Source organism: Equus quagga, chromosome 2 (genome assembly GCF_021613505.1).
Source record: "Equus quagga isolate Etosha38 chromosome 2, UCLA_HA_Equagga_1.0, whole genome shotgun sequence".
NCBI lineage: Eukaryota > Metazoa > Chordata > Mammalia > Perissodactyla > Equidae > Equus > Equus quagga.
In genome coordinates, this window is record NC_060268.1 from 26,573,356 (window position 1) to 26,598,749 (window position 25,394).

General features: G+C 40.4%; 4 gene segments (V, D, J or C); all 4 read right to left on the reverse strand.

The window, feature by feature from the left end:
• Positions 1-1,219: 1,219 nt before the first annotated feature.
• Positions 1,220-1,866, reverse strand: LOC124235016 (T cell receptor alpha variable 18-like). The segment is given in 2 exon segments: positions 1,220-1,689; positions 1,820-1,866. Coding segments are annotated over 2 exon segments (516 nt in total).
• Positions 1,867-2,672: 806 nt separating this feature from the next.
• Positions 2,673-7,224, reverse strand: LOC124235017 (T cell receptor alpha variable 17-like). The segment is given in 3 exon segments: positions 2,673-2,738; positions 6,676-6,953; positions 7,134-7,224. Coding segments are annotated over 3 exon segments (396 nt in total).
• Positions 7,225-15,379: 8,155 nt separating this feature from the next.
• Positions 15,380-15,959, reverse strand: LOC124235018 (T cell receptor alpha variable 16-like). The segment is given in 2 exon segments: positions 15,380-15,771; positions 15,885-15,959. Coding segments are annotated over 2 exon segments (438 nt in total).
• A 5,784-nt stretch (positions 15,960-21,743) lies between these two features.
• On the reverse strand, positions 21,744-22,263 carry LOC124235019 (T cell receptor alpha variable 8-4-like). The segment is given in 2 exon segments: positions 21,744-22,069; positions 22,200-22,263. Coding segments are annotated over 2 exon segments (372 nt in total).
• Positions 22,264-25,394: the final 3,131 nt, after the last annotated feature.

A 25,394-nucleotide genomic window follows, 5' to 3' on the forward strand; every position in this document is an offset into this window, starting at 1 on the left:
GAACAGCTCAAGTGCTGGAGTGGAAAGGAGGCCTGGGGGTTGGAGAGCCTGCCGAGGTCAGGACAAACTCGACTATTCCAACATTTCAGTCTTAAGGAGGAAGATGGTCTCTATGGGATCCCGGAGACAGGTTCACCTTGAAGCAAATCAGGCTTATATTTCAAGACCCCTTATCATTCTGGGCAACAGAAATTTGTATTGGTAATTTTACTGCCTTTTATTAAAGAGAGCCTCAGGAATCAAAGGCGACTCAGGCCTTGCAAAACCCACGTTTGTGCCTGTCAATCCCACAGCATCAGGAAAGATGGATAAAGGGCAAACAGGAGCATAGAATTCCAGAGTATTAAGAAAAGTATCTCTTGGTGATCTATATCCCGAGGGTTCAGTGAAAGGCACACATTTCTCTACTTTGTGCTACTTTGGTGTGGAGAAACTTGGGATTGTTTTAGCCATTTGGGGTCCCAGTGAACAGGAGTCCATTAGTATCCTTCTCTCTTATAAACAAACACCTGAGTGTTTCCTTGGCTGCTGAATTTGACACACTTCAGAAGGATCATAGGCACAAATGCAGTGATAAAGTAATATGTTAAGCTATGCAGCCACAGTCATGTCCAGAGGTTAGAATTCCTGATAGCACAGATCCTCAAGTCCAGAATCCAGACCATTATTTCATGTCACAATAAAGAGCTGCAGTGATGACAGAAATAAGTGTGGAGGTGTGTCAGCACAGTGCGAGCAAGACACGCCATGGACGCAGCCGTTACTGACTGGGCTGTTCTGAAACCAGTGCCCTTGACATAAAGAAAATCTCGTCAGGAAGCTCTCCTCATAGAACTTACTCAGGCAGCAGCGTTTCTAGAGAGACCGCTAAGGAAGGAAAGTCAAGGGGAGAGAACAAAGGTCCCAGTCGCTGGAGATGGTGTTTCTGCAGTGAAACTCAGCAAGAAATTACAATCTTGGCCTGAATTATAAAAAAAAGGGAGGAGCTTCAAGATTACACATTAGTCCATGAACTGTTTACTCTGGGAATTTTCATTAACAGGTTGTGAAATATTTTAGCATATACCAACTGAACTGTCGTGGAGCAGAGTTAATGTCACTTCCCAGCAATTATCCATCATCTAGGTGAAAGAGGCTGGGCTGAAAACAGAGGCATTTCTGGAGAACAGGGTTTAGGTTCCTCTTTACACTGCCCCTCCCCTAATTCCTCTCTGCAGACTCATCCAAGAATTCCAAGGCTCCTTGGCTCTGAGGCATCAGAGCTGGAAGCACTTTGAGGAAGCCTCCAGCGCAGAACACTGGAGAGAAGGTAACACCCCTCCCAGGGCTGCCACAGCCAGGCCCACCTGCACCCTCTGTGTTTGTGTTCAGCTCCCCCTATAGTCCCCCTCACTGTGTGTCTCAGAGCGCAGTAGTACACGGCCGAGTCTGACACTTGCACTGAGGCTTTCTGCAGGTGGAAGGAGCTGTCACTCGTAACAAGCTTGGCCTGAAAACCTCTGCTGTCCTCCTCCTGGTTTTCTGATGAGCTTTTCAGGAGGAGCTCAGGCTCTTTGTTTTGATACTGGACATACCAGAAAAGGAAAACAGAATAGCTGCTCTGGTAGGTGCAGTTCAGGGTCAGCGGGGCCCCCTCGGGCAGGATAACAGGGCCTTCTGTCTGGGTCACTGAGTCTCCATTGGTCCCTCCTAAACAAAAAGGTAAAGGCTTTGCTACATTGGTAATGTAAGAAGATAGTCTCCACTTTGTTAGGAGTTATAAGTCTTCCTAAAACCAAAGAATAGAACACCTTAGAAATTCTGAATAAATGTTACTTACTCAGTATCAACAAGAGCACAAGTCCTGAGCAGGGGGCACACAGCATGGCTGGGGCAGAAACAGCAGTAGGTTTTGTTTGAGAATACACCAAAGCTGAGAGGGCTGTTCCTCTATTTTCTTGATCCTTTGGTGGAATCTTCCAGAAAATCTTGGCTCATGTGTGAAGTAAGACAAACTGCCCTGCAGGATCCTGCCACAGGCTGTAAAATAAGAGAGGTGCTCACAAATGGAAGATGAATGTGTGTCAAACCGCCACCCAAAGGGAGCAGCGCCCTCTTGTGGTTCCCCCTCTGTCCCTGCAGCCTGCTTTACATCTTTGAATTTATTTACCCTGGAACGGAGCGTAAGTTGTAGACATAAAACGGAAACAGGTGTCTGGAAAGAGGGGTAGGGCTCCAGAAGACAGTACTAAACACTTTCTGCAGACTCAACAGTGGCACCTGAGGCTGAGACGGTGAGTAATTCCTCTGTCACCCTCTTTAAGATGCAAAGCAATGTGGCTTCCTTAAGTCTCCCTGGTCTCAGCATCAAATGTCTGTTCACACTGAGTATTAAGCTAGTTTTGGGCATCTTAGGGTGTACAGAGAGTGTAAAAAAGCATAATCTGAGTTCTCTTCTTGACATATTCTCCCACTGGTGCCCTGGAACCAGGGGATGAGCCCCTCTGCTTCGAATCTTCTCCCTTCTCTCCCCTACATTTGCCAAGGTAACTTCTAGTCATTACTGAAGAACCAATTTGCATGCCACCCCCTTGTGAAAGCACTCATCCAGCTCTCAAGGCTGAGTGTGCCCATCTCTTTTCCTACCACACCTTGTACACGTCTATCACTGTCATTACTGTGTCATATTAGACTCATCTGTGTCTTGTTTTCCAAACTGGACTTGGTGCTCCTGAGATCAGGGACTTAGTCTTCTTAGTCTCAGTAACCAATTTCTCAGAATACACAGGCCGTTAGTTTATAGTAGATGCTCAAAAAATCTCTGAACAGTAAGTGAACAAATGAATGAGTAGACAGGTCTGGTGGTTAGCATTATATTTTTATGAAGTAGATTCTGTATGAGAGCATATGTCTAGAGCCCTAGTGTGACCAGCTTCTTCTAAAGTCAGATCCAGGACCTGGATAACAGGTGCATTCAGCATTTCTCAAAACTAAATAAGATACAGATCTTCAAATAAGGGACCACGCTAATATTAACTATTTTATAAATATTATGCTGTCTTAATATACACAAAATTGAAGTTAAGTATGAACTTTTTAGGCTAACAGTTCTTACACAATTACCTAACCATACAAAAAATGCAAGCAAAATATAAAATCAATAAAATTCAAATTAAAATATGAATGTGAGGGATGATCTTTTGCAGAAACTAAGGAATTGGTATAGGCTTATTAGAAGAAAGCTGCAGATGTGTGTTATTTGATAACTCACTTGACTGAAATGATTTGAGCTTAATGTACTACTGTCTGAATTGTTGTGATTAGTAACTTCTAGTATTTTTACTTTTCCTTTTGAAAAATACCCATTTAAGTCACCATTGTACAATTATATTATTTAAAGAAGTACGTAAAATCAGCACTGAAAAAATATATATTTGGCATTTACTGTTACTCTTCCATCTGCTGAACTGGATGTTGATATAGTCAAACAATGAATGTGAGTAATGCATCTTCTTTCAATGGAAACACGGCAGGAACTGCGGGAACTTCTGTGTTTTGGGGTTCGGCCTGTCTGTAGTAACCACGCGCCATGTCATAAACAAACTTTCTGAACACTTTTCTCCATTTAAACAACTGTGATACCTTTATTTGTAGAGTACTATTATTCCACCTGTCTTTAATTTGGTAAAAATGACATAAAGAATACAAAAGCATCAAAACCAAGGCGAGTATTCCATTGTAATTTGGTCATCCAGATAATTAAAAACATACTTTTATTATTTTATTTTCTTGTCATCGAACAGAAAACTCCAAATCTAAAAATTCTATGTAATTCCTATACCACAGGGGTTGGCGAATTTTTTCCTATGAAGGGCGAAGTAAGGGATACTTTAGGCTTTGAAGTCGTTTGGTCTCTGTTGCAACTACTCAGCTTTGCTGTTATAGCAGAAATCAGCCACACTAAATGCAGAAATAAGTGGGCATTGATGTTTTCCATTAAAAATTGATTTACAAAAATAGGTGGTAGGCAGCTTTGACCCGTGAGCTGTAGTTTGCTGACCCCTGCAACAGAATTTACACATAAACGTCCAAAGACCCATAGACTGCAGTCTGATAAGCTCAACCACATTCTCTTGTTTGTTTTCTCACTGCAATACTATCATAGTTCTTTGAGAAGGCTTAAAACAAAGGAAGTATATTAAATAAGTTAATGGATAGAAAGGAGGAAGAAGGAGATTTGGTGATTTTAATGAGAATGATACTCCAGTGCTGAGGATTCGAGAGTGGCCTCTGTCATTAAGGAGCTACAGAGTAGTTGTAGAAATAGCTTTTAATCTAATAATCAAAGGAATAAAGGAAAAACTGCAAGTTTGAGAAGGCAGAGGTCTATGATTCTGAGTGCACACTGAGCTCCCTTCAGTTACCGACTCTTGGACAGACACACAAGAGTGAACAAGAATTTACTAGTTTTTACTCTTTTGAAAGGAGGGAAAAGAATTTTAGCAAAAGAAAAAAGAATAAGAAAATCACCTAAAATTGCTATGAAGGGGTCACATAGAAGGAAAAACGTGCTTTTAAGAAATTTAAATAACACCAGTGTTACTGAAGACAGACAGAGAGCGATAGAGAGATTAGGAGCATATTATGGAACGAGCCTGAGACATAGCAAGGTCTTAAATTATGCAGTTTTTTGTAGGTCGTAATAAGAAGTTTTTCTTTAAGAGCAAATGGGGATTCAGGTGATTGACATGGTCAAATTTGCGCTCTGACAAGATCGCTCTTACTACATTGAGGAGTGATGGGATGTGTCAAATGTGCTGGGGGCAATGGAGCAAGGGATTAAGGCAGATTTTTAATTAGGATTATGGAGGTGAATTGCACTGTGGGGGCTGTGATGTCTTCTGGAAGACTTCTAGGAGGCAAATCCAACAGGACTGGGAGACAGATTGGATATGGAATTTCAAAAATAAAAAGCTATGCAAAACAAAAAAAAAAAAAGCACAGAAAGCCTAATACACCCTAAACTGAGGGCATGGCAGAAACTGCTAGTTGCCTATACAATGTCCATTCTCTCCTACTTCTTCTAATAGAACCCCAATTTTGATGTGGGTGGCAATATATTGAGATTAAAAAAAAATAGTAATAACCCTCATATCCCAGCCTCCCTTGCATGGGAGAGGAGTGAGGACATGAAATAACACTCTAGTAAATGAAATGTAAGGAGAAGCTGTCGGGTGGAATTTCTGGAAATGATTGGCTCAGCCACCATGGACCTATTTGCCTTTTGACTTTCTCTTTCTTTCTGCCTAGAAGGTGTATAAAGCGGATGGATCTCTAACAGTTTCTCGAAAGTATAAAAAATAAAAATGACAACTTAAGGATGAGAGACAATGAGTTAGAAAGACCCTTGATCCCTCACAACATGGTGAAGCTGGCAAACCAGCCCTGCATGTGATAGAGCTTCTTTATGTGAGAAAAATAAACTCCACCTTGTTACAAACATTATCTGAGTTTTCCGTAACATGAAGCTGAGTCAATCTCCAACTAATACAGATGATGTTCACTAAAAACACAAATTCATCATTTCATCATAAACTGAATAAGCTGGGATAGAGCCTGATAATCAGATCTTCAAAAGTGCTCTAGGTGATGCTGATACAGGTGACGGTGCTTGTTGAAGGTCTTGCATTTAGCAACCACAGCCCTATACAACCTTTCTCCTGCCTCCCCCAACTTTTTCATCAAACATGCACATAAATACAAATGCCTTCATTTCCTCCATAAACTCATTTTCAGTAGTATCAAAACTGTATTAAGAAAACTATATGGAGCATTTATTTATCTTACTAGGAGCAAGAATAAATGGATGGAGAATTGCTATGTTTTTGGTAATAGAAGTATTCACTCTCACAAAACAACATTTTAGGATCTGGTAGGGGAGAACATACATCTCTCACTGGGATGGGGAAAAATTATGACTTTCTTATAAATTCCCATTTTAGTAATGGAGAAATTGAGGCTTGGAAATCACATAACTAGTAAATGGCAGAATCAGATTTGTCTCTGGTACTCCAAAGATTCAGATCCTTGTCTCTATTGTTACACAATGTTTCCAGTCCTCAGCTTTAAGAGGAAGAGCTTGGTTGAAAGGGTCCTAATATCGTTTCTAATTCTAATGCCTGATGTATCTGCTGTTTAATATACAGAAAGTAGAGGAATGTAAAAGTCATCTCCTGCATCTCAAAGACCTGTCAAAGTCTTGAGGGGGATACACATCCTCTAATACTGAGAACTCCTTCCTCATCCTCCTCAAATGTCTAGAGCCTACTTTTTTCCCTGATAAAATTAGAGCTTGAAGGGTTTTTTTGGGCTCATCAGTCCAAATCGTTCATTTCAAGTGAGGAAATCAAAGGCAGCTACACTGATGACGTGCCTAAGGCCACGCAGCCAGGCTTGGCAGAACTGAATCTGGCATTTCAGTTTCCCCTTCTAAATCTCATGCCCTTTGCCCTAGTCCAAGGTGATCCCAAGGAAACATAAATTTGAGAGGGCCGGACTTTCATGTTGCCAGCTATTTGTAGATTCTTTCGTGGGAAGACATAACCACCAACTCTACCCACTGTGGGGCTCCTAAGAGGCAGCTCTGGCAGAGTTTGTGTAGGGGCTGCAGGTGCCTGGTGAACACTGTGTCTCCACAGCACAGAAGTAAGTAGCAGTGTCTGCAGCCCGGGAAGCCGTGATGGACAGGGAGCTGCTTTTGCTGGAGGAGTCAAGCGTGACTTGTAGTCTTCCACCAGGTTTGAGTTTCTCATGTGAACGTATTAAAATCAGTAGAGCAAGGCCTCTACCTGCATCTTGTCTATACCACTGTAAATTGGTTATAGTAGTTTTATAACTGCAGTTCATGGTGACATTTTCACCCTCCTGGATGCTCAGGGCCTGAAGATTCTGTTCTACTTTTTGGCTGTTGACTCCTAGACAGAAACACAGAACAGAAATGAGGAGTCAGTCATTGCATTTACACATTCTAGTATTTACATTTCCTTCCATAATGTTCTGGTACATTTCCAAGTTAACAAGGAGACTTTGTCCCTCAGTGTTGTGGGCTCTGAACTTCGGTCACCCTGTTCCCATCACCAAGAGCCTCAACTCACTGGCCAGTTGAAGCCATAGGATCACCAAAGACACTCCCAGGAGTTTCTCCATTCTTCTTCCTTGTTGAGATCACAGAAGACTCAGCTCTGGGGCCTGAAATGGAGCCAGGTTCCTCAGTCTACAGAGTTAGCTCTCTTTACAGGGTATATTTTTCTAGTCCCTTTGGATCCCAAAGAGTCTCAGTTTTCTTACCAAGCCAATCAGAAGCAAGCTCAATCCTTTGCTTTCAATGCACATGTTGATTTCAAACCCAGTGAGTCTGAGGAGAGAGAGGCACTGCCATCTTGTGTTGGCATCATCCTGCTGACAGAATGTGCTCTGAAAGGTGATGTGTGCACAGAGCAGATTGAGAAGATACAAAACTCTTCTATCCTCCACCTTCATTGAACTCTGCTCTAGTTTAGAGTAAGAACAGATTCAGTTTAATTCAAGCAAGAACTCAATTAAGAAAGAAAGTAGTGCCCCGTGTTTCTAGAACACCTTTCGAAAGCACTGTTCATTTTCTTACCTCTGATAATGAATCTATGAGCTTCCTTTTTTTTTTTTCCTGATTTGCCTAACACTGGAGTTAGATTGTTTATAAGTGAGGGTTCTTATTGGTGAGCAAGAGATAGTGACTCTGGCTGAATGAAGTAGAAAAGGCATAAGTTAATTAATCTTGGGTTTGCCTTAGAATCCTCAGTAGGGTCAGAGAACAGGACTCAAAAGCTGTTGAGTCAGGAACAATACAGAAAATCACTCTGAGTGTCCCACGGGCTCCTCTTCTGAGCTCCAGCTAGTGCAGGTTGTACCTTCAAAGCTGCTAGTACAGGACGCCGTGTACAGCTGCAAACTCACTGCCCCTATTGTCCTGGAACTTTAATTTTCATTTTGTTGCAACTACCACCAATCTTTCCTTTTCTGCTTAAGTGACCCCTCAGTCAAAGTTTGGGAAACATCACGTGCCCACACTTATCTGCATGGTAGGGTGGATATACGGGTGTATTAATTTGCTGGGGCTGCCATAACAAAACACCACAGACTGAGTGGCTTAAACAACAGAAATTTATTTTCTTACGATTTCGGAGGCAGGAAGTCCAAGATCAAGCTGTTGGTAGGTTTGGTTTCTTCTGAGGCCTCTCTCTGTGTCTTGCAGGTGACTACGTGCTTGCTGTGTCTTCACACAGTCATCCCTCTGTGTGTGTGTTGCCTGTGTTCTAATTTCCTCTTCCTATAAGGACACTAGTCATACTAGATTATAGTCCACACTAACGACCCCATTTTAACTTCATTACCTCTTTAAAGGCCCTGTCTCCAAATACAGTCACATTCTGTGGTGCTGGGGGTTAGGGCTTCAATACATGAATTTTGGAGAGACACAGTTCATCCCATGACAGTGAGTACCCGATATTTTCAGTTTCGATGGCAGGAGGCAGCAGCGTACAAGAGCACAAGCTCTGCAGGCAGGCCATCAAGACTGAGTTTAGATCTACTCAGTCAGAGTCTGTTTACATCCTCTGTGCCCAGAGTCTCTTGACTATAAAACAAGGATGATGAGTAATGATAATAATACCTTTTTAGAGCTGTTGAAGTTGTTGATAAGACAGTAAACTGCTATTTAGAGCAGGACCTGACACTTACTAATGACTCAGAAATTATTGTTGTTACAAGAAAGTGGGTCCTGATGCTGAGTAGTCAAAAAGAATGGCAAACATCCTCTAGGGTATTTTGTAAATGTTTTCAGATCTTGATTTTAAAGATATTCTGTGCATAAAATAGAGTGGGGGGTGGGGAGAAAGGGGAGGAAGGAAGAAACTTTTGTTTTGAAAGGAAAACTGAAGATACTGTTGGCTGGAGCAATAAATGGATTACAGAGTGCTAGGAGGTGAGTCAAGAAGATGGCCTGGGTTGGATGACTGCCAGAATAAATATGGATGTTTGTCAGTAGGAAACAAAGAATTATTAGAGCTTTTTGAGCAAGAGACTGACATAATTTAACTAAACCATTTAAGAAGTTTAAATTTTAATCTGTCAGTTTTCTGCTACATAGTTTTGAAAAGTTTATGAGGAAACTTAGAATACTAATTAAAAGATGTCCCTGGCTCTAAGAAATCAAGGGACCTGTCCACTGTCTCACGAAAAAGAGGGCATGAATCTAGTTCTCTTAATATTTGTATGTATTTGGCTGTATGTGCACAGAGTTTATATAGAAGCAGAAAAAGAAACCAGAAGCATTGCTGTCGTCTGGGGAGGAGAGCTGTGAGGTTAGCTAAGTGGGGTGAAAGGATAACTTTTCATTGTAACTTTTGAATTTTAAACCAGGAGAATTCATTTCTCATTCAAAAATGAAATATACGAAAAAATATACTTGTAACAAATAGTCTTTATTCCAGGCACTCGAGGATGCTTCAACATTAGAACACCCATTAAAATAATTCAAGTTGAAAAAACCAAAATCCATGTAACCTTGCAAGATAACAAAAAATAGCAAACTTCAAAATATATTCATGATATAAAATCTCAATTAATTAAACATAAAGTATCTAATCCTATTATAAGATTAAGCATATCTACTCAAATAACTATCAGCAAATGTTAATACCCAACAGTCAAAAAAAAATCATTTATTTTAAAGTTAAGACATAGATTAAGATTACTCATAAATATTCATTAAATGATTTTAAAGCAATAAATTCAAAAGGTATAATACAAAAGAAATATTCTGTTTATAATCCAAAAAAATTAAATGTCTCTGAAGAAAGTAAGCAAATTAAGAAAACCAAAAAGCTTTTATAAGAAATCCAAAACAAAAAGAAAATCTGTATTTGTATACATTAATTGGAATTAATGTTAATTTATTTTTATTTTTATTTTTTTTAAAGATTGGCACCCAGGCTAACAACTGTTGCCAATTTTTTTTTTTTCCCCTTTTTTTTTCCCCAAACCCCCCCCCCCCCCCCCCTCCGCCCGGTACATAGTTGTATATCTTAGTTGCAGGTCCTTCTAGTTGTGGGATGTGGGACGCCGCCTTAACGTGGCCTGACAAGCCATGCCATATCCGCGCCCAGGATCCGAACCCTGGGCCGCCACAGCGGAGTGCGCGAACTTAACCACTCGGCCACAGAGCCGGCCCCTGTTAATTTATTAATATTAATAGAAAGATGTAAATTATACAATTCATGCTGTTTGAAAAATAATTTTTAAATTTAATATAATACTAACCAGAAAAAGAAAGAATTTTCAGACTAAAGCAGATTAAGAAGGTTATCTTTCATATGGCCTTTGAAGAAATATAATCTGGAGAGGTAGCATTATTTCCTTTGTATCTGAAATTTTGAGAATTATTCTTTTTATATATAGAATTCATAAGTGTTAACAGGACATAGCTCTGTATTGGCACAGTCCCCCACCTCTGATCCTCTGACACATTTGGCCAGCCCTTTCAGGCTAACACTCTAATTTTTTAATCCCAAATAACTGATAAGCTTCTAGTTAGACAAAGAAAAAAAAGGTACCGACCAGAGAGAAAATCAGGTTAATTTCTACAGAAACAGGAAATGCTAGAACAGAACTTCTCAAAATGTGAGTCTGTGGATCAGTGGAGGATCCCAAGAGTCTGTCAGGTGGTCTGGAAGGTGAAAACTACTTTTAACAGTAATACTAAGATATTATTTGAGTTTTTCACTTTGTTTACATTTACATTTGTGGTGCAAATGAAATTGCTGACATCTTAACACAAGTAAAATCAGCAACCCCAAAATGTGCTAGTAAACATTGTATGTATTTATCACCACCGTGTACTTGAAAAAGAAGAAAAGGTTTACTTAGGAATGTCCTTGATGAAGAAGTAAAAAAATATAAAAGTTGTTACATCTTGACCCTCGTGTATACAGCTTTTTAATATTCTATGTGATGAAATAAGAAGTACACAGCACTTCTATGATATACTATGTATGGTGTTCATCTCAAAGAAGAGAATTGTTACTTTTTGCATTTATTCTTAGATAATTTACTTAACATTCCTTTACTGAGTACACATTGTGTGCTGAAAACTGTGTTAGAAGGTTAGATAAAAACCAGAGAGAACACAGTAGCTCTTCTCTGGACCCTTTAGCCCAGTAGAAAGAGGATGCAAGATAAAGTTTTAATGCTCTGTGACAGGTGCCAGGTGAAAATAAATACATAGTACGGTTGTCAGAAAGGGAGGGTGAGGGTGTGGCTACAGAAGCCATGAGATGCTTAAAATGTAAGAAGCCACTTGTGCTGGAAATTGCGCAGTCAGTAGGTCTAATGATAAAAGCCACAACAATTCAAGGACTTGTCACCTCATTGAAGTTTCTAGGAGTTCAATGGTCCAGAAAATGTTGAAAAATCCCCTCTGAGGTGAAAACCATGTGGCTGCACCTCACACCACCAACCGCAGAAAAAGAGGCACAACGCTTGGTCCCACATGTGGGTGTGCTGCTTTGACCTGGTTACAGAGTCACCTGTAGAGCTATTAGATCTGAGTGGGGGCCAGAGCAGGAGGAAGCTGCAGAGCAGGCTCAGGCTTCAGTGCAATGTGATTTACCACTTTGATCTGATGATCCAGCAGATCCGACACTGATATTTGAAGTTTCCATGGCAAATAAGATGGAGACTTTCCTGTTGATGGAAACATCAACAGGAGAATCACTGCATAGTCCTCTAGTATTGGGGGAGAATATATGCCCTTTTCTTCAAAAATCTGTTCTCCTTTTGAAAAATAGCTTCTAACTTGTCAATTGACCATGGTGAAGTCTGAGTATCGAACTTAGGAAAAACAGGTGACCATGCAGCCTGAACTATGATCATGAAACAAGTGTTTCTGACCTACTCACCTACAATGTTGGTCATGCCTAGCAGAAATCTATCATCAAGTGGAAATGGTATATAGGAGAGTGGGCTCAGGTGGACCAGAAGGTACAGGTAAGTTACATAAGAAAGTGCCTCAGATGCCTTTCACACCAACTTTTCTTGTAATGTCTACTCTCCCTTAATCCATTCCTTTAGCTTCCTGAGGAGTTCCTTGCAATCAGCGAACTGAGGAAGAAAAAAATCAAGCCTGCTTCTCAAATGAATTTGCACATTATATGGGTATCACAAAAAGTAGTACTATTATAACCCCTCTGAAGGACAATGACAAGGGAAAATCACCCCAAAACATCAGGTGGTTCATTTCGGTTGTCCATTTTATCTAGAGTGAGAGAGTCAGAAGTACTGATCTACATTCATTCGTCGGCAGTTACAAATGGTTTTACTGGATAGTAAGAGGATCCTGTTTCATGGAAGGAACAGATTGGAAGACTAGTGACAAGGAAATCTAGGGAAGAGTTATCTGGAGGGAACCCTAAGAGTGGGCACAGACTATCAAGATAATTACGCTCTATATGAATACTGACCAAGGAAAAACCACTGCAGTGGAAGCTCTTAAAGGTGAACAAAATGATACACTCTATGGATGTGTCAGCATCTTTACCCACTCCCCCCAATGCTTACTCAATGACACCATACACAAACTGGCTTTGTTAGCATGAATAGAAGTTATGCATGAGCTCAAAAGAGTTGATTGCCCCTTATTGAGTTTGACTTAGCTACACACTACTGCTTAGTGCCTAATCTGTCAACCACAGAGACTAATGATGAGCCCATAATGTGCTGTCACTCCCCAGAGGGACTACCCAAACACATGGGGACAGGTTGTTTGCAATAGACATCTTCTATGATGGAGAGGGCTTAAATTTGTCCTCACTGGAATTAACACATATACTTACTTATAGATTTGCCTTCCTTGCTTATAATGCTTCTACTAGCATCATATTCATGAACTCACAGAATGCCTAATCTCATCAAGATATCCCCCTTAGCATTTCTTCTGATGAAAGGACTATTTTTATAGCAAAGAATTACAGCAGTGAGCACAAGCCCATGGAATTATCTAGTCTTACCACTTATCCCATTACCCAAAAGTGGCTGGCCTGTTTAAATGTAGAATGGCTTATTGCTTCCGTTACAGGGCCAACTGGAAGACAACTCCCTGAAAAGATGGAGTTCTGATTTACAAGATGCAGTATATGCTTTATGTCAGAGATCATTTTCACCTATAGCTGAATGCATGGGCCCAGGAATCAAAGAAGTGACCTTGGGAGTGGATCCTCTAACTATTATTACCAATAGCTCACTAGTAGGACTTTTGCTTCCAGTCATTGAAGCTTTGAGCTGTGTTGGTTTGGAGGTCTCGTTCTCTAAAGGGAAGAATGCTCCCACGAAAGGACATAACAATGGTTTCATTGAATCAGAAGATGAGACTGCCACGTGGCCATTTTGGGCTACATGTATCACTGAACCAATGAATAGGAAAAGAGGTTACTCTATTGACTGGAGTGATTGATACCAATTACCAAAGAATTGAGTTGCTGCTACACAACAGATTATAAAGAGGGCTGTGTCTGGAACCCAGGGGATTTTCTGGGAGAAGCTGTTGGCACTTTCATGACTAAAAGTAAAGGTTAATGGAAAATTACTGCATTGAATAAAAAGGCAAGATTATTGAGCACTCAGACCAGTTGAGAATGAAGATTTGGCTCACTCTACGAGGTAAATAATCCAATCCACTGAGTTTATGACTGATGGCAGGGGAAATACAAAATGTGTAAGACAAGAAAGAAACTATCTATGTCAATTGCAGTCTCATGTCCAAATCGGGAATCAAGGAATGTGGTAGCATTCTTTATTCTCTTTTTGCTCTTTATATGTGTGCGTTCCTTTGTGCATGTTGCCATTTTCTTCTATCTCACCATAATTATTTTATATACAAATTGTTGGAGATTTCATTTACAATTTAGTTTATATATAACAACATATTCAGTGGAATTTCTTCTGAATTTTAGAAGTGATTAATATAGCCAGAAACCCATAGTGACTGTTGGGGTTATAATATTTTTAGGACTCTTCTCATTTTGGGGAAAGAATGAGAACTTCTTCTCTTGTTCAAAGGACAGTTTTAGCTTGTTAGATGGAAACATAGAGTCATTTCATTGCTGTTTGGAAGTTCAAATGTGTGTGAAGGGATGCATATGAAAGACCAAGAACCAGGAGGATGGGAGACACCACTTATCAGTTTATTGCCTTTCAACTTCAAATCCCCCCTTCATTTCCCTATTTGTGATTCTGGACTTAGACCTTGTAAACATTTCTCCTATGCTGGCTGGCATATTAAGCTTCGTCAGTAGAGGGAAATGGAAGGACACTGCAGGTGGAAGAGGCTTCTCTTCCTGGTTTGGGAGTGTTTTCCTCATTTCTTGTTCTAGCAGTACGTGGCCAGTACGTGGCCAGTCTGTGGGACACCAGCGACACTCACCTCCAGCAAAGTTCAATGAAAGCCTCACAGGTGGTTTCTTAGAAAGTTTCATGGGTCTGAAGAGCAAGTTCAGCAACACTCCTTGTCAGGTTCCTGTAAATTTTGTTGGAACTCTGGTGGGTGTCTTCTTCCTGCTTCCCAATCTTTTCCTTTGGCACCTCAGTAAAATTCTCCACCATCCAGCAGACTACAGCCACACACTGCCCAATGAGGTCTGAATCATAGATTCAGCAGGAGAATCTCTTGTGCTGGAGAGGGGTGTAGGTATTAAAATGTGTTATTTACTTTGGAATTCTGGCTTAGTCCTAGAGATAAGGGCTTCTCTCTACATATGATATTCCTATATTCTTTAGAGTTCTTTTTACTTGTTACTAATTAATTCTCTATTATTGATTAATAATTCTTGACATTAAACTTTCCTTCTTCAAATTACTGTGTTTTTCCCTCCTGATTTGACCCTGATTGAGTTAGTAGGAGTCCATGAAGTGCATGAGAGGAAAGACATTAGCTGCAGAAAGACCAGCAATTGTATGCCATGAAACGGTACAGTACTTTTGAGTATCTGTGCTTAGGTATATGGTAGTGAACACACATGGGGTAGACAGGATGGTAGAGGAGTTGGAGAAGTGGGACCATACCACTTCAATCTGAAGAGTCTCAGGTTCTTTTCTTGGCCAAGAAAAGAATGTTTTCTATGCTGTGCTATATAGTTTTTATTTCAAAAAATATTTTCCCAGGTACTACTAGACAAAATAAATACACTTACTATTTAAAACTAATTAGATAAAGTAGGTAATAAGAAATGTCTTGGACAAATCTTTGAGGTTAATCTATAGCTAACTGACAACTGATGATATTGTGTCTAACAGGTAAACTCAATGTCAGTCTCTAGAGAAAGAACGCCCCATTGTGGCCAAATAGAGAACTGACAAAGAAATATTTCCTGTAACTCCTAAAGGGTTTGTGCTCTGCTTCCCTTGTAAAACCAGTCACTGTGTCACTCAGAGCACAGTAATACATGGCTGAGTCTTCCTCTTGAGCTGATAGTTTCTTCAGATGGAAGGACTTCTCACCCTTGTTAAGGTTGGCCGTGAAACCTTTGATGCTCTCTCCTGAGGTGTGTTTCAGGAGTAACTTGGGACCTTGATTGGGGTACTGGACATACCAGAAGAGATAAGGACTCCCTGAAGATGAGTAGTTGCACTTCACCTGCACTGGGGCCCCTTCAATGACAGAGGTGCTTTCCTCAGGCTGAGTCACTGTCTGGGCTCGTGCTCCTCCTGTAACACCAAGTCTGGATCAGGTGAGTCTTGCAGACTGAGGAGAATATTTCTTTAAACTGATTATAAATCAGAAGACCACAGAAAGATAGAATAACAAAGACTTTACTCACTGAGTGTGAACATCATCACAAGCACTGAGATGAAGATGGGCTTCATGTCTGAGCTGTGAGGAGACAGGAGGCTCTTTTCTGGAAACAATTCAACCACATGGACACTGACAGAGCTGTGAGTGAGTTTACTTAGTGGGTAAAATAAAAGCTCTTCTCAAAGTGCTGGTTGCTTTCTGGCTTTCTATCAAGTTCAATTTGTGCGGTATCTTCCTCTAGAGGCCAAATCTGATACTGCAGATAAACTCACTCTTCAGGAAGCCTTGAAATTCTCAAACAAAATGGAGAGGAATTTCCTACACGGTTAATGGGACAAAGTATAATGCCCCACTAATTGAAAAAGTGTGTTATTAGAAAGATCCAGCTAGAGAGGTCAATGGAACAGAATAAAAGTCCAAACGTACAAATTACTTATGGGAATTTAATTATAATAAAAATGTAGAAAAGATGGTATATTCGGTGAATGTGTCTTCATGAATGGAGAGTCATTTAGAAATTAACAAATAAATTTGGATGCCTACTTTAATATCTGTTACAAAATAAAATCCAAATGAAACAGTATTTAATGTTTTAAAATAAAATAGAAGATGATAGACTATTTTTTAAATAAATTTAGGATAGTCATAGATTTTCTAAGCATGACAGAAAGCATAAGGGAAAATTTTGAAAGATCATACTTCATAGAAATTTAAGCTTCTATACCGGTATGTCAATGAAACTTTTAAACATTACCAGATCAAGTTATTTTCCATTCATCATCATTGATTCTGACCTTCCCCACACTAGGCCTTTTAAAATTTTAGTTTTGCAAGTTTTTTATTTTTTATATAGGCCATAAAAAGGACAATCATTTGCCCTAGGAAGAAGGCAATTCTAGAAACATGGTGGATTGAAAATGCCCTTGATTCCCTGTGCTCAGCCAAGGAGCTTCTGTGGTGTCCAGATAGGCTACGCCGAGAGAGCTCAAGTGAGATATCCTATTAGGGGCTTATACTTAAATCTGGGGTCAGGTAGCAGGGAACTCCAGGATAAAGAGCAGAAAACTATGGATCATGGAGGGAACTTGGCCTGCAGAGATCACTGGACCTCTAAGAAGGAAGCTAATCCTCTTGGGAAGCCTCTCCTCTAACCCCCAGTAGCTGAGAAGAAAGTCACAGGTGGCTGAGTCCCACCTGTCCTTAATGAAGAAGAGTACAAGGGGATCAGAGAGCAAAGAAATTTCCTTCTAGCTTTTCAGCAGGGTACTGACATTGCTGCTGATATCAGTGTCCTGCTTTCTGCTACATTACTCACCACAGGAACAGAAACTTCCAGGCTTTTCAGCCTCACAAGATTGCCTCCACTTAAAGAGCCCCAGTACTAAGACTGTCAGGAGGAGAGTAGAGAAAGGAAAAGGATACTTCAGAGAGAAACCATGGCCTCATCTATGTAAAATATAGCCTGAAAAAATTATCAGAGTCAGTGATTCAATTTCCTTAGCCAAAAGTCAGGACACATAGTTTGAATAGTGATTGAGAATTCATCTACAAGAAAGCTCTCATGAAGAAAGAATATCTCATTGAAAGCACAGTTTATTTATTTAATCCCCTCAAAAGACTAAATACAATTAAATGAAATTAGGAGAATTCTGTAAACCTCAGCCTTGTGGTCATTATGACCAAATACAATATCTCCAAAACTTTGGTTGATGGAAAGAGAAATAGAACATGTGTACAATGACTACCTGACCTGATTTCCATTTCCCTTCTGTTCCTGTCCAATACTTCCCCCCACACCTTGCAGGTACACCTGGCTGATTCAGCTCTGTGGCTATGCAGTACAGACCACAATTCAAGTAACTGTGGCCTATTTCTTTCTCCCCAGTCTCTCTTTTCTTTTCTCTCTTTCCCCCTCTTTCTCTACACATATTTATTATTTTTCTCCCATTTCACCTTCTCATCGCCCCCCTCCCTTTTTTTTTGTCTCAGAGGGGGTATAACACAGGGTGGAAATTGTTGAAATAACTTCTAGGTAAGAATAAAAGCTCATATTTCAGAATTTTTAGTCACAAAAATCAAAACTGTAAATAGGTAATGTAGATGTTTTCTCCTGGAGTTTCTGGTTCCACTCAGTTCTTCTTGGAGAATCATCTCTGTGACACCCAACACAGTGGCAGACCATCCTCACAGATGAATATATGGAGACTGCCCCATATGACCAGTTCAGATACTCCCCTGACTGCTGCTAACCCTCATTCAAATTTTCGCTAAGATTCCAGTATCTCAGAACTTAAGAAAAAAGTTCCTCATTTAGAATAAAGCCTGGAGAGCCTCCTAGTGGTCTAAAAGAGTCAGGCCAACTACTCGTCAGCCTCACCAGAACCCCAGAGCCCTCATTCCATTCTCTCCTGAGGACCATCCACAGACAATCAGGAGGAAAAGAATTCTCAGGTTGGATGAGGATTTTTTTTTTAAGTAAACTGCTTTCTTCTTCAAAATGCCATTTTACAGAAGTCACTATCTTAAAATATTTTGTCAAGTGGCATCTTAAAGTTTGAATGTGATTTTTCCAGTCTATTTTAAAATAAGTCCACAGCAATTTATTGAAGGTCTTCTATGTGGTAGGTCTTAAGAAATTAAATAATGAATGAAACATTGTCTCTACTCACAAATATTGCAGCATAATAGGAAACACAAACGTGTGTAAGTGTGTATGTGTGCATATACAAAGCGACACACAAAAATGAACCTAAAAATAAGATATTTCTTATAACAGACAACAGTTACACAAAGATTTAATAAGAATATGATTATTTTGCCTTTTTCTTAGAAAAGATAGAAAGGAATGTTACCGAGAGAATAAGTTGAGGTATTAACTTGGGAGTGGAATAGAGATAGTTCCTAGATGAAAATAAAACAGGAGGAAATGGACAGAGAGGTAGAGATAAGTTGTGGGTTATGAAGTATAATGACCTAAGCTTTATTATTAACTTATTGTTTTTAAAGGACATATGAATACATTCTTAAAAATATGTACATTTTTCTCTGACTACAATGTCCAAATTCATAGCAGTTTGCAACTTGAGTTACGGTATTCAATTGTACGTCCTGATGACCTATTGATGTTAACACATCTGCTTCATAATATGCCTTACAGTAGATTTATCACAGCTTCTTTAGCCATTCTCTGAGAAGCACTTTGTGTGTTTTTTTTTGTTTGTCCACTATTACCACTCCCTGTCAAATGCTGCAATAAACATTTTGAGCATATCACCTTAGCACAGGCCAGAATGAAGTGAAAGAGTAAACGATGTGGCTACCTTTGATCAAAGCACTCCAGGTAGAAAAATGAGAAGCTGGAAAGACCCCGCAGCAGGAAAATGATTGCCATGTTAGAGCAACAGCAAGGGCACAAGGGTGGAGAGACTTAGTAAGAAGGGAGACAGCAGCTGACGTCCAAGAGGTGGCAGGGAGTCAGATGGAGGAGATCTTGTAGGTTAGAGTAAATAATTTGATTTCTATCTGAGTGAGATGGGAAACTGGAGAGTTCTGAGCACAGAAACCACATGATCCAAATTATGTTTTCAAAAGATCACTCTGCTGTGTGGAGAACAGACCGAAGAGGGGCAAGGATGAAAGAACAGAGATTAGTGAGGGTTACTGCCGTCAACCAGGGAAGAGAGGAGAGTGGCTTGGATCAGGATGGGAACAGTGAAGGTCGTGAAAGGTGGTCAATTCTGGGTGTACTTTGAAGAATAGCTGACCGGATTTCCTAATGGATCAAATAGGAGTATGAGAAAAATTGAGAAGACAAGGGTGACTTCAAGGTTTTTGGCCAAGGGGATTAGAGAAACTGATGAATGGGGTTACCTTTAACCTAAATGAGGAAATGTTCACATGAAACAGGTGTGAAGTAAGGAGGGCTCAGTAGCTGAAAGGGTTAAAGTCAGGAGACAATTTTCAGATGATTAAGAGGGAGACGTCAAATAGATCATTTAAGATATGAGTCCAGAAATTAAGGTAGCCATCTCGGTTTCAAATATAAATTTTGATATTTAAGTGATTTTTAACGTTAAAAGACTGGATGAAATCTGCTGGGAATTTAGTATTGGTAGAGAGTAAGGAGTTTCCAGAATAAATTCCTGAGAAGTTTCCATGTTTAGAGACTGTGAAGATAAAGAAAAAACCAGCAAAAAAACTGAGAAGGAGCAAATGACAACATAGTAGAAGAATGAAGAAACCTTTGTCGATTCTCTAAACTCAAAGAATGCATTTAAAGAAGGGGGTGTTCTATAATGTCAAGTGTTGTCACTCTTTGCTATGGACTGAATGATTGTGTCCCCTCAAAGTCATATGCTGAAACTCTAATCTCCCAGTGTGATGGTATTAGGAGGTGGGCTCTTTAGGAGGAAATTAGGTCATGAGAGTGGTGCCCTTATAATGGAATTGGTGCCCTTGTAAGAGACACATGAAAGTTTGTTTCTCTCTCTGCCCTCTTCCATGTGAGGATACAACTAGAAGCCAGCAGTGTGCAAACTAGAAGAGAGCTCTCATCAGAACCTGACCATGCTGGGTCCCTGATCTCAGAATTCCATCCTCCAGAACTGTGAGAAATAAATTCCTGTGGTTTATAAGCCACCCACTCTATGTTACTTTGGCTCAACTGACTAAGAAGTTACTCCAAGTAAGGTAAGTTAAAAATACTAGTTGCACCAATAAATGCATGTATATATAAACACAAAAATGCTAATTTTCCTATTAAGATAGAGACAGTCTGAATGATTTTAAAATCTGGTTCTCTACAACTTAAGAGACACAACAAGTAAAATGAAATGACAAAGAAAGTTCAAAGGGTGTGATTGAGCTCCCATCAAGTGGCTGCCTCCAGTCAGCACCATGACCACCACTGTGAGCACCACATTTAACAAGATGTCCAAGGGGAAGGCCAGTTCTGGTAAGGACAAGTGAAGGAGGAGCCCAAGAGGAGAACTCTAAGAATCCTGACCGTGGAAAATGAGATCAAATCAAACTGAAGGACCATGAAAGGCATAATGAAAGGACAAATCTTTTGTCAGAAAAGCTCCAAACAAAAATGAAAAGAACAAAAGGAAAATTGGAAGAGGCGGCTTTCCAATATTTAGAAACTGAGAATTAGCAGCAGCCAACAAAGTAAAAGTGAGAACAGGTGAGTGTTTGAAGCAGCAAGAGAGGAGAAAGCCACGTCTGTATATCTTTGAATATGGGCTCTCTACCTCTTTTTTGTTCGATTCATAGAACTACTTTTATAAATTATTTTTAAATCAATGTGTTAATAGCTCTAGAGACTCATTTATCACACAGTGGGATACTATATATACTATATATGCGCTAGAAGTGATGCTTTAAACCCAGGCTGAGAATCCACACTGCACTAATTAAGAATCTGTGCTGTACAGGTTGCCCCAGTTGAGAATACATGCAGCACAGCTTGTCAGCTAACATTATAACCAAGTACTTCAGTTTTCTACATATTGATCAACACCCGAGCCAGTGCTGATTATCATAATGAATGCTAGAAATGATTTTTTTTGTAAAAATGCTCTTGCCTTTTTCACTTCAGAACTCTGACACTTTATGATGTCCTTTCATCAGTGTGGAAGTCTGGGTGGAGAGTTGGGGGTGTGGTCCCTCCTGGAGAAATTCATCAGAAGAGCTCCATCTGGTACAGAGTTTATCTGAATGTGGCACAGCATTGATGTTGAAGCTACTATGCAGGAGAAAAACACTCCCCAGGCCTTAGCCCACCCTGCCCTATTAGGCTTCACAGAAAAGGAAACCTTCTTGAAAACTCCCCAGGTTGAGGTCTTGAGTCACAGAAAGTTCCAGTGTCTCAGGAGGTTTGTGTTCAGCTCCCCCTGCAGTTCCAGGCACTCTGGGTCATCAGAGCACAGAAATATTCAGCCAAATCGTTCCCAAGGGCTGAGGGTTTCCTCAGGTGGAAGGAGGTTTCACTCATCTTAAATTCGGCCTCAAAACTTTTGATGCCTGAAACAAGGCTGTTTCCAGATGTGTTCTTCAGGAGAAGCTGGAGTCCTTGGTTGGGATATTGCATGTACCAGAAGAGATACAAGGGAAGAGAAGATGAGTAGTTGCACCTCAGCTCCAGAGGGGCTCCCTCAGAGACAGTGATGTGGACGTCAGGCTGAGTCACTGACTGGGCTCTGGTCCTTCCTGAAGCATTAATGCTGTAAAAGCATAAGCGATGCAGATTTAGCCATGAAGAAAACAAGTCTCTATTTAGATTCCAGTTAGAAGATGCTTACATTTGTGAAGGGAGGAAAGGGAGCCGAATGTTACTTACTCAGGGCAAAAACCATCTCCAGCACTGGGATGAGCAGCAGGAGCATGGCTGAGCCGTAGAAACGCTGCAGGCTCCAGAGCAGGAGCAGGTAGGACAGCAACTGAGGTCACTGAGCCTTTGGAGCTAGGAAAAGTGAGGAGGTCGGGCTGGACAAGTCTCTTGCTTTGAAAAGTTTCAAAAACTGTTAAAACACTTTCTCTTAATGACTTTGGATCTTTTCTGGCCTCTCATCCTCATCACAGGTTCCCATCTGCACAGAGGGCAGGGAGACTACAGGAACCAGCTGCGTGGAGGAGGGGCTAAGTGGATGGGGATAATTTGCAACAAAAGAAACCTCTCATTTCAGCATTTCCCCCTGGAGGCCAGAGGCTGGACTGAAGATGCAAGAGAGCTGTGTTTCCTTCTCATTTCAGAGATGTGACAATCACAACTGCAAAGAAATTTGTTTCCTCTTTCCCAAATCTGTGATGATGTCACCTTCTATAGTACGTGGCATTAATCCTAAAACAAATGAGAAATGGGAGTCACGTAAAAATAGACAAGTAATTTACTTCACTGAGAAATTAATCACAGAAGACTATTCTAGACTTTGGAATACCATTAAGACACTCTATACTATTTTTTAAAGCCATTCATCAGGCAGAAATAATAAGATCAATTGCCTCAGATGAGCTCAGCTTTATATGGCTTTATGCTACTGGATCTGAGCATCAGAGTAGGAGAAAGAGATTATTCTTTTATTTGGTGCTAAAAGGAAGGCAAATAAATTAGACCACAGATTCATACTTAAAATCAGCCAGAAACACATGTTATTAATTATTTAATGACTGCAAACTAATGAAGGCAATAATTTCCTTTGTCAAGCAGAAAGTGTGAAGAAGACTTCTTGGTTTCAGATCAACAAGTTTGCTACTTGTTAAGGCTGTGAGGAAATAACTTAGGCACCACATGTTTAAGTGGAGAAAGTGGGAGTCTTGTTCCAATTGTCAGAATAGACTGATATAGTTGCCAAATTATGGGGATTCCACACTAAGAAGAACGTTGACAGAGGAACATCTGCAGAGACATCTAAGCAGAATTATAAAGATAAGGAAAATATGACATATAAATAAGTGATTCTAGAATGAATTAAAGAGAGAAAAAGAAAAGTAAACCTATATGAACTCAATAAAGCTGGAAGGAGTGCAAGCAGCAAACCGGAAGTGAGAGGAACTTCTGGGGTATAGAAGATGTGGGATTGGGGGACAGTGACACTCAACACAGCTAAGCAAGCAGCAGTCCCATGTGGGTGGGAGATGGGGCTGTCAACAAGGGAAGTTGCTCGATGGTCCAATAGTCAGATGAAGCTCTGAAGGGAGAAGACTTCGCACCCAATTTATTTCAGCATAGAGACCACTGGGACCTAAAACAGAAATAACTAAGGAGAGCAATCTCAGGTGAAATGAGAATCTGGCCAGCAAGGGTCCTTTTCACAAAGTCAGAACAACTCACTCTGAGTCCTTCATTGACTATTACCAGCTTGAAGTCAGTTTTACTTTGGGCTTTGATTTACTTCTTGACTCTGCCTATGGATTTTCTCTTAAATGTGAGAGTAAATCATATGGTCAGTTTGAAATTTTAAATGTTGATAGGGTGTGCTTCTGATTCAAAATATCGGACTAAGGATATGTACTCTCCTCCTTTGTTTCCAAAATTCCCACTGAAATAAAAATTAGGACCTAAATACATAATGGGAAAAATAATAAACCTATGAAAGACATCAACAATTCTTATAAGACAGAAAGTGGATGCGAGCACATTGATGGTGAGACCAAGAAAGGAAAAGCACAGCTCAGAATGAACTATGAGATGATTTCAGTGGACATGCGAGTGAAGGAAACCTACTCCTTAGGACCCTGGAGAGGCTCTGGGCTGAGAAGGAGAGTGGGTATGAGGGAGGGCAGGAGGGACAGAAGACAGGGGTGCAAATTGAAAGTCAATATGTGGAATAGCTACACTAGTCTCCCTCTGTACTTACATGTGAGAAACGTAGTAGGCCAGCCTTTACGGGCATTTAATCTTTGCTCAAGTTGAAATAACACACCTGGACTGCTGAAATTTTTAGCATGCGTAGTTGACGGAGTTAAGCCACCTGTGAACTGACTTTAAGTGCAGGGGAAGAGGAGGAACAACTTAATAACCAGTTCCCTGCTCACTCATCCTAATAAGAAGCCTGACAATTAATGTGGGACACCCACACGCCCAGACTAATGGCCACCCTCCCCACTCAGGAAGAAACCTTGAGGGAACATGGGCACAGCAACAGAAGGAGTCCATCTTGCTACCCAGCCCTTCCTTCTTAAATATAAACCGAGAACAAAGTACTATTAGTCATTTATAAATATAGATGGCGTCTCTTTCCATCTGACTTTCCATACATGGAAGCCCTAAGTCATCAATTGTCAATCATCAGAGTCATTTATACCCAGATGCAAAGTGATGGCAGAATGTCATGCTCTATGGTCTAGTAGCATGAGAATGCAGTATTTTGAGAATGACCAAAGGAACTATGAGAGTGGTATACTGGTTCCCTGGTCACCACCCTCAAAAAATCCTGAACCTTGGCATTGAATAACAAGTGCTTTAACCTACATTATTTCAATCTTTTCTAGCTTTATGAGCCTCACTAAATGAAGAAAGAAATTAAAATTTTGAATACAATAACTATAAAGTCTATCATTAGTTGAATGCAGACCATGTGACAAGAGTTCCACGTTAACAGTAGACACTGTTGGTGCCCAGCCAGATCCCCTTTTCCAGGTCAGTGTACCCAATCCCCAGCTGCTGTGAGTGTTGGCTACTCCTGGCTCTCAGTTTCCCTCTTCCCCAGAAAATTGACCTCTGACAAGAATAGTCACCATTATCCTATGAGGTACACCCTGACCCCAAAGAAAGACCACAACCAATGACTATCTTATTCTGGGGTACAAAAGATCAGCTGTCTGGCCCCTTTAGGTCAAGGTGGGAGGGATCAATTTTGTGATGCAGCCCATGCTCCAGAGCCCCCCCATGAGATCAGGCTGAATTAAGACTATCCAAACCACATCCATTCTTAGCCTTTCCCCTCCTGTCTTAACCTGCTTTCCTCAATAAATTATGGGCACAAGAAACCCAAACTCAGGCTCTACTTTTAAGGAACTCAACCAAAGACAATAT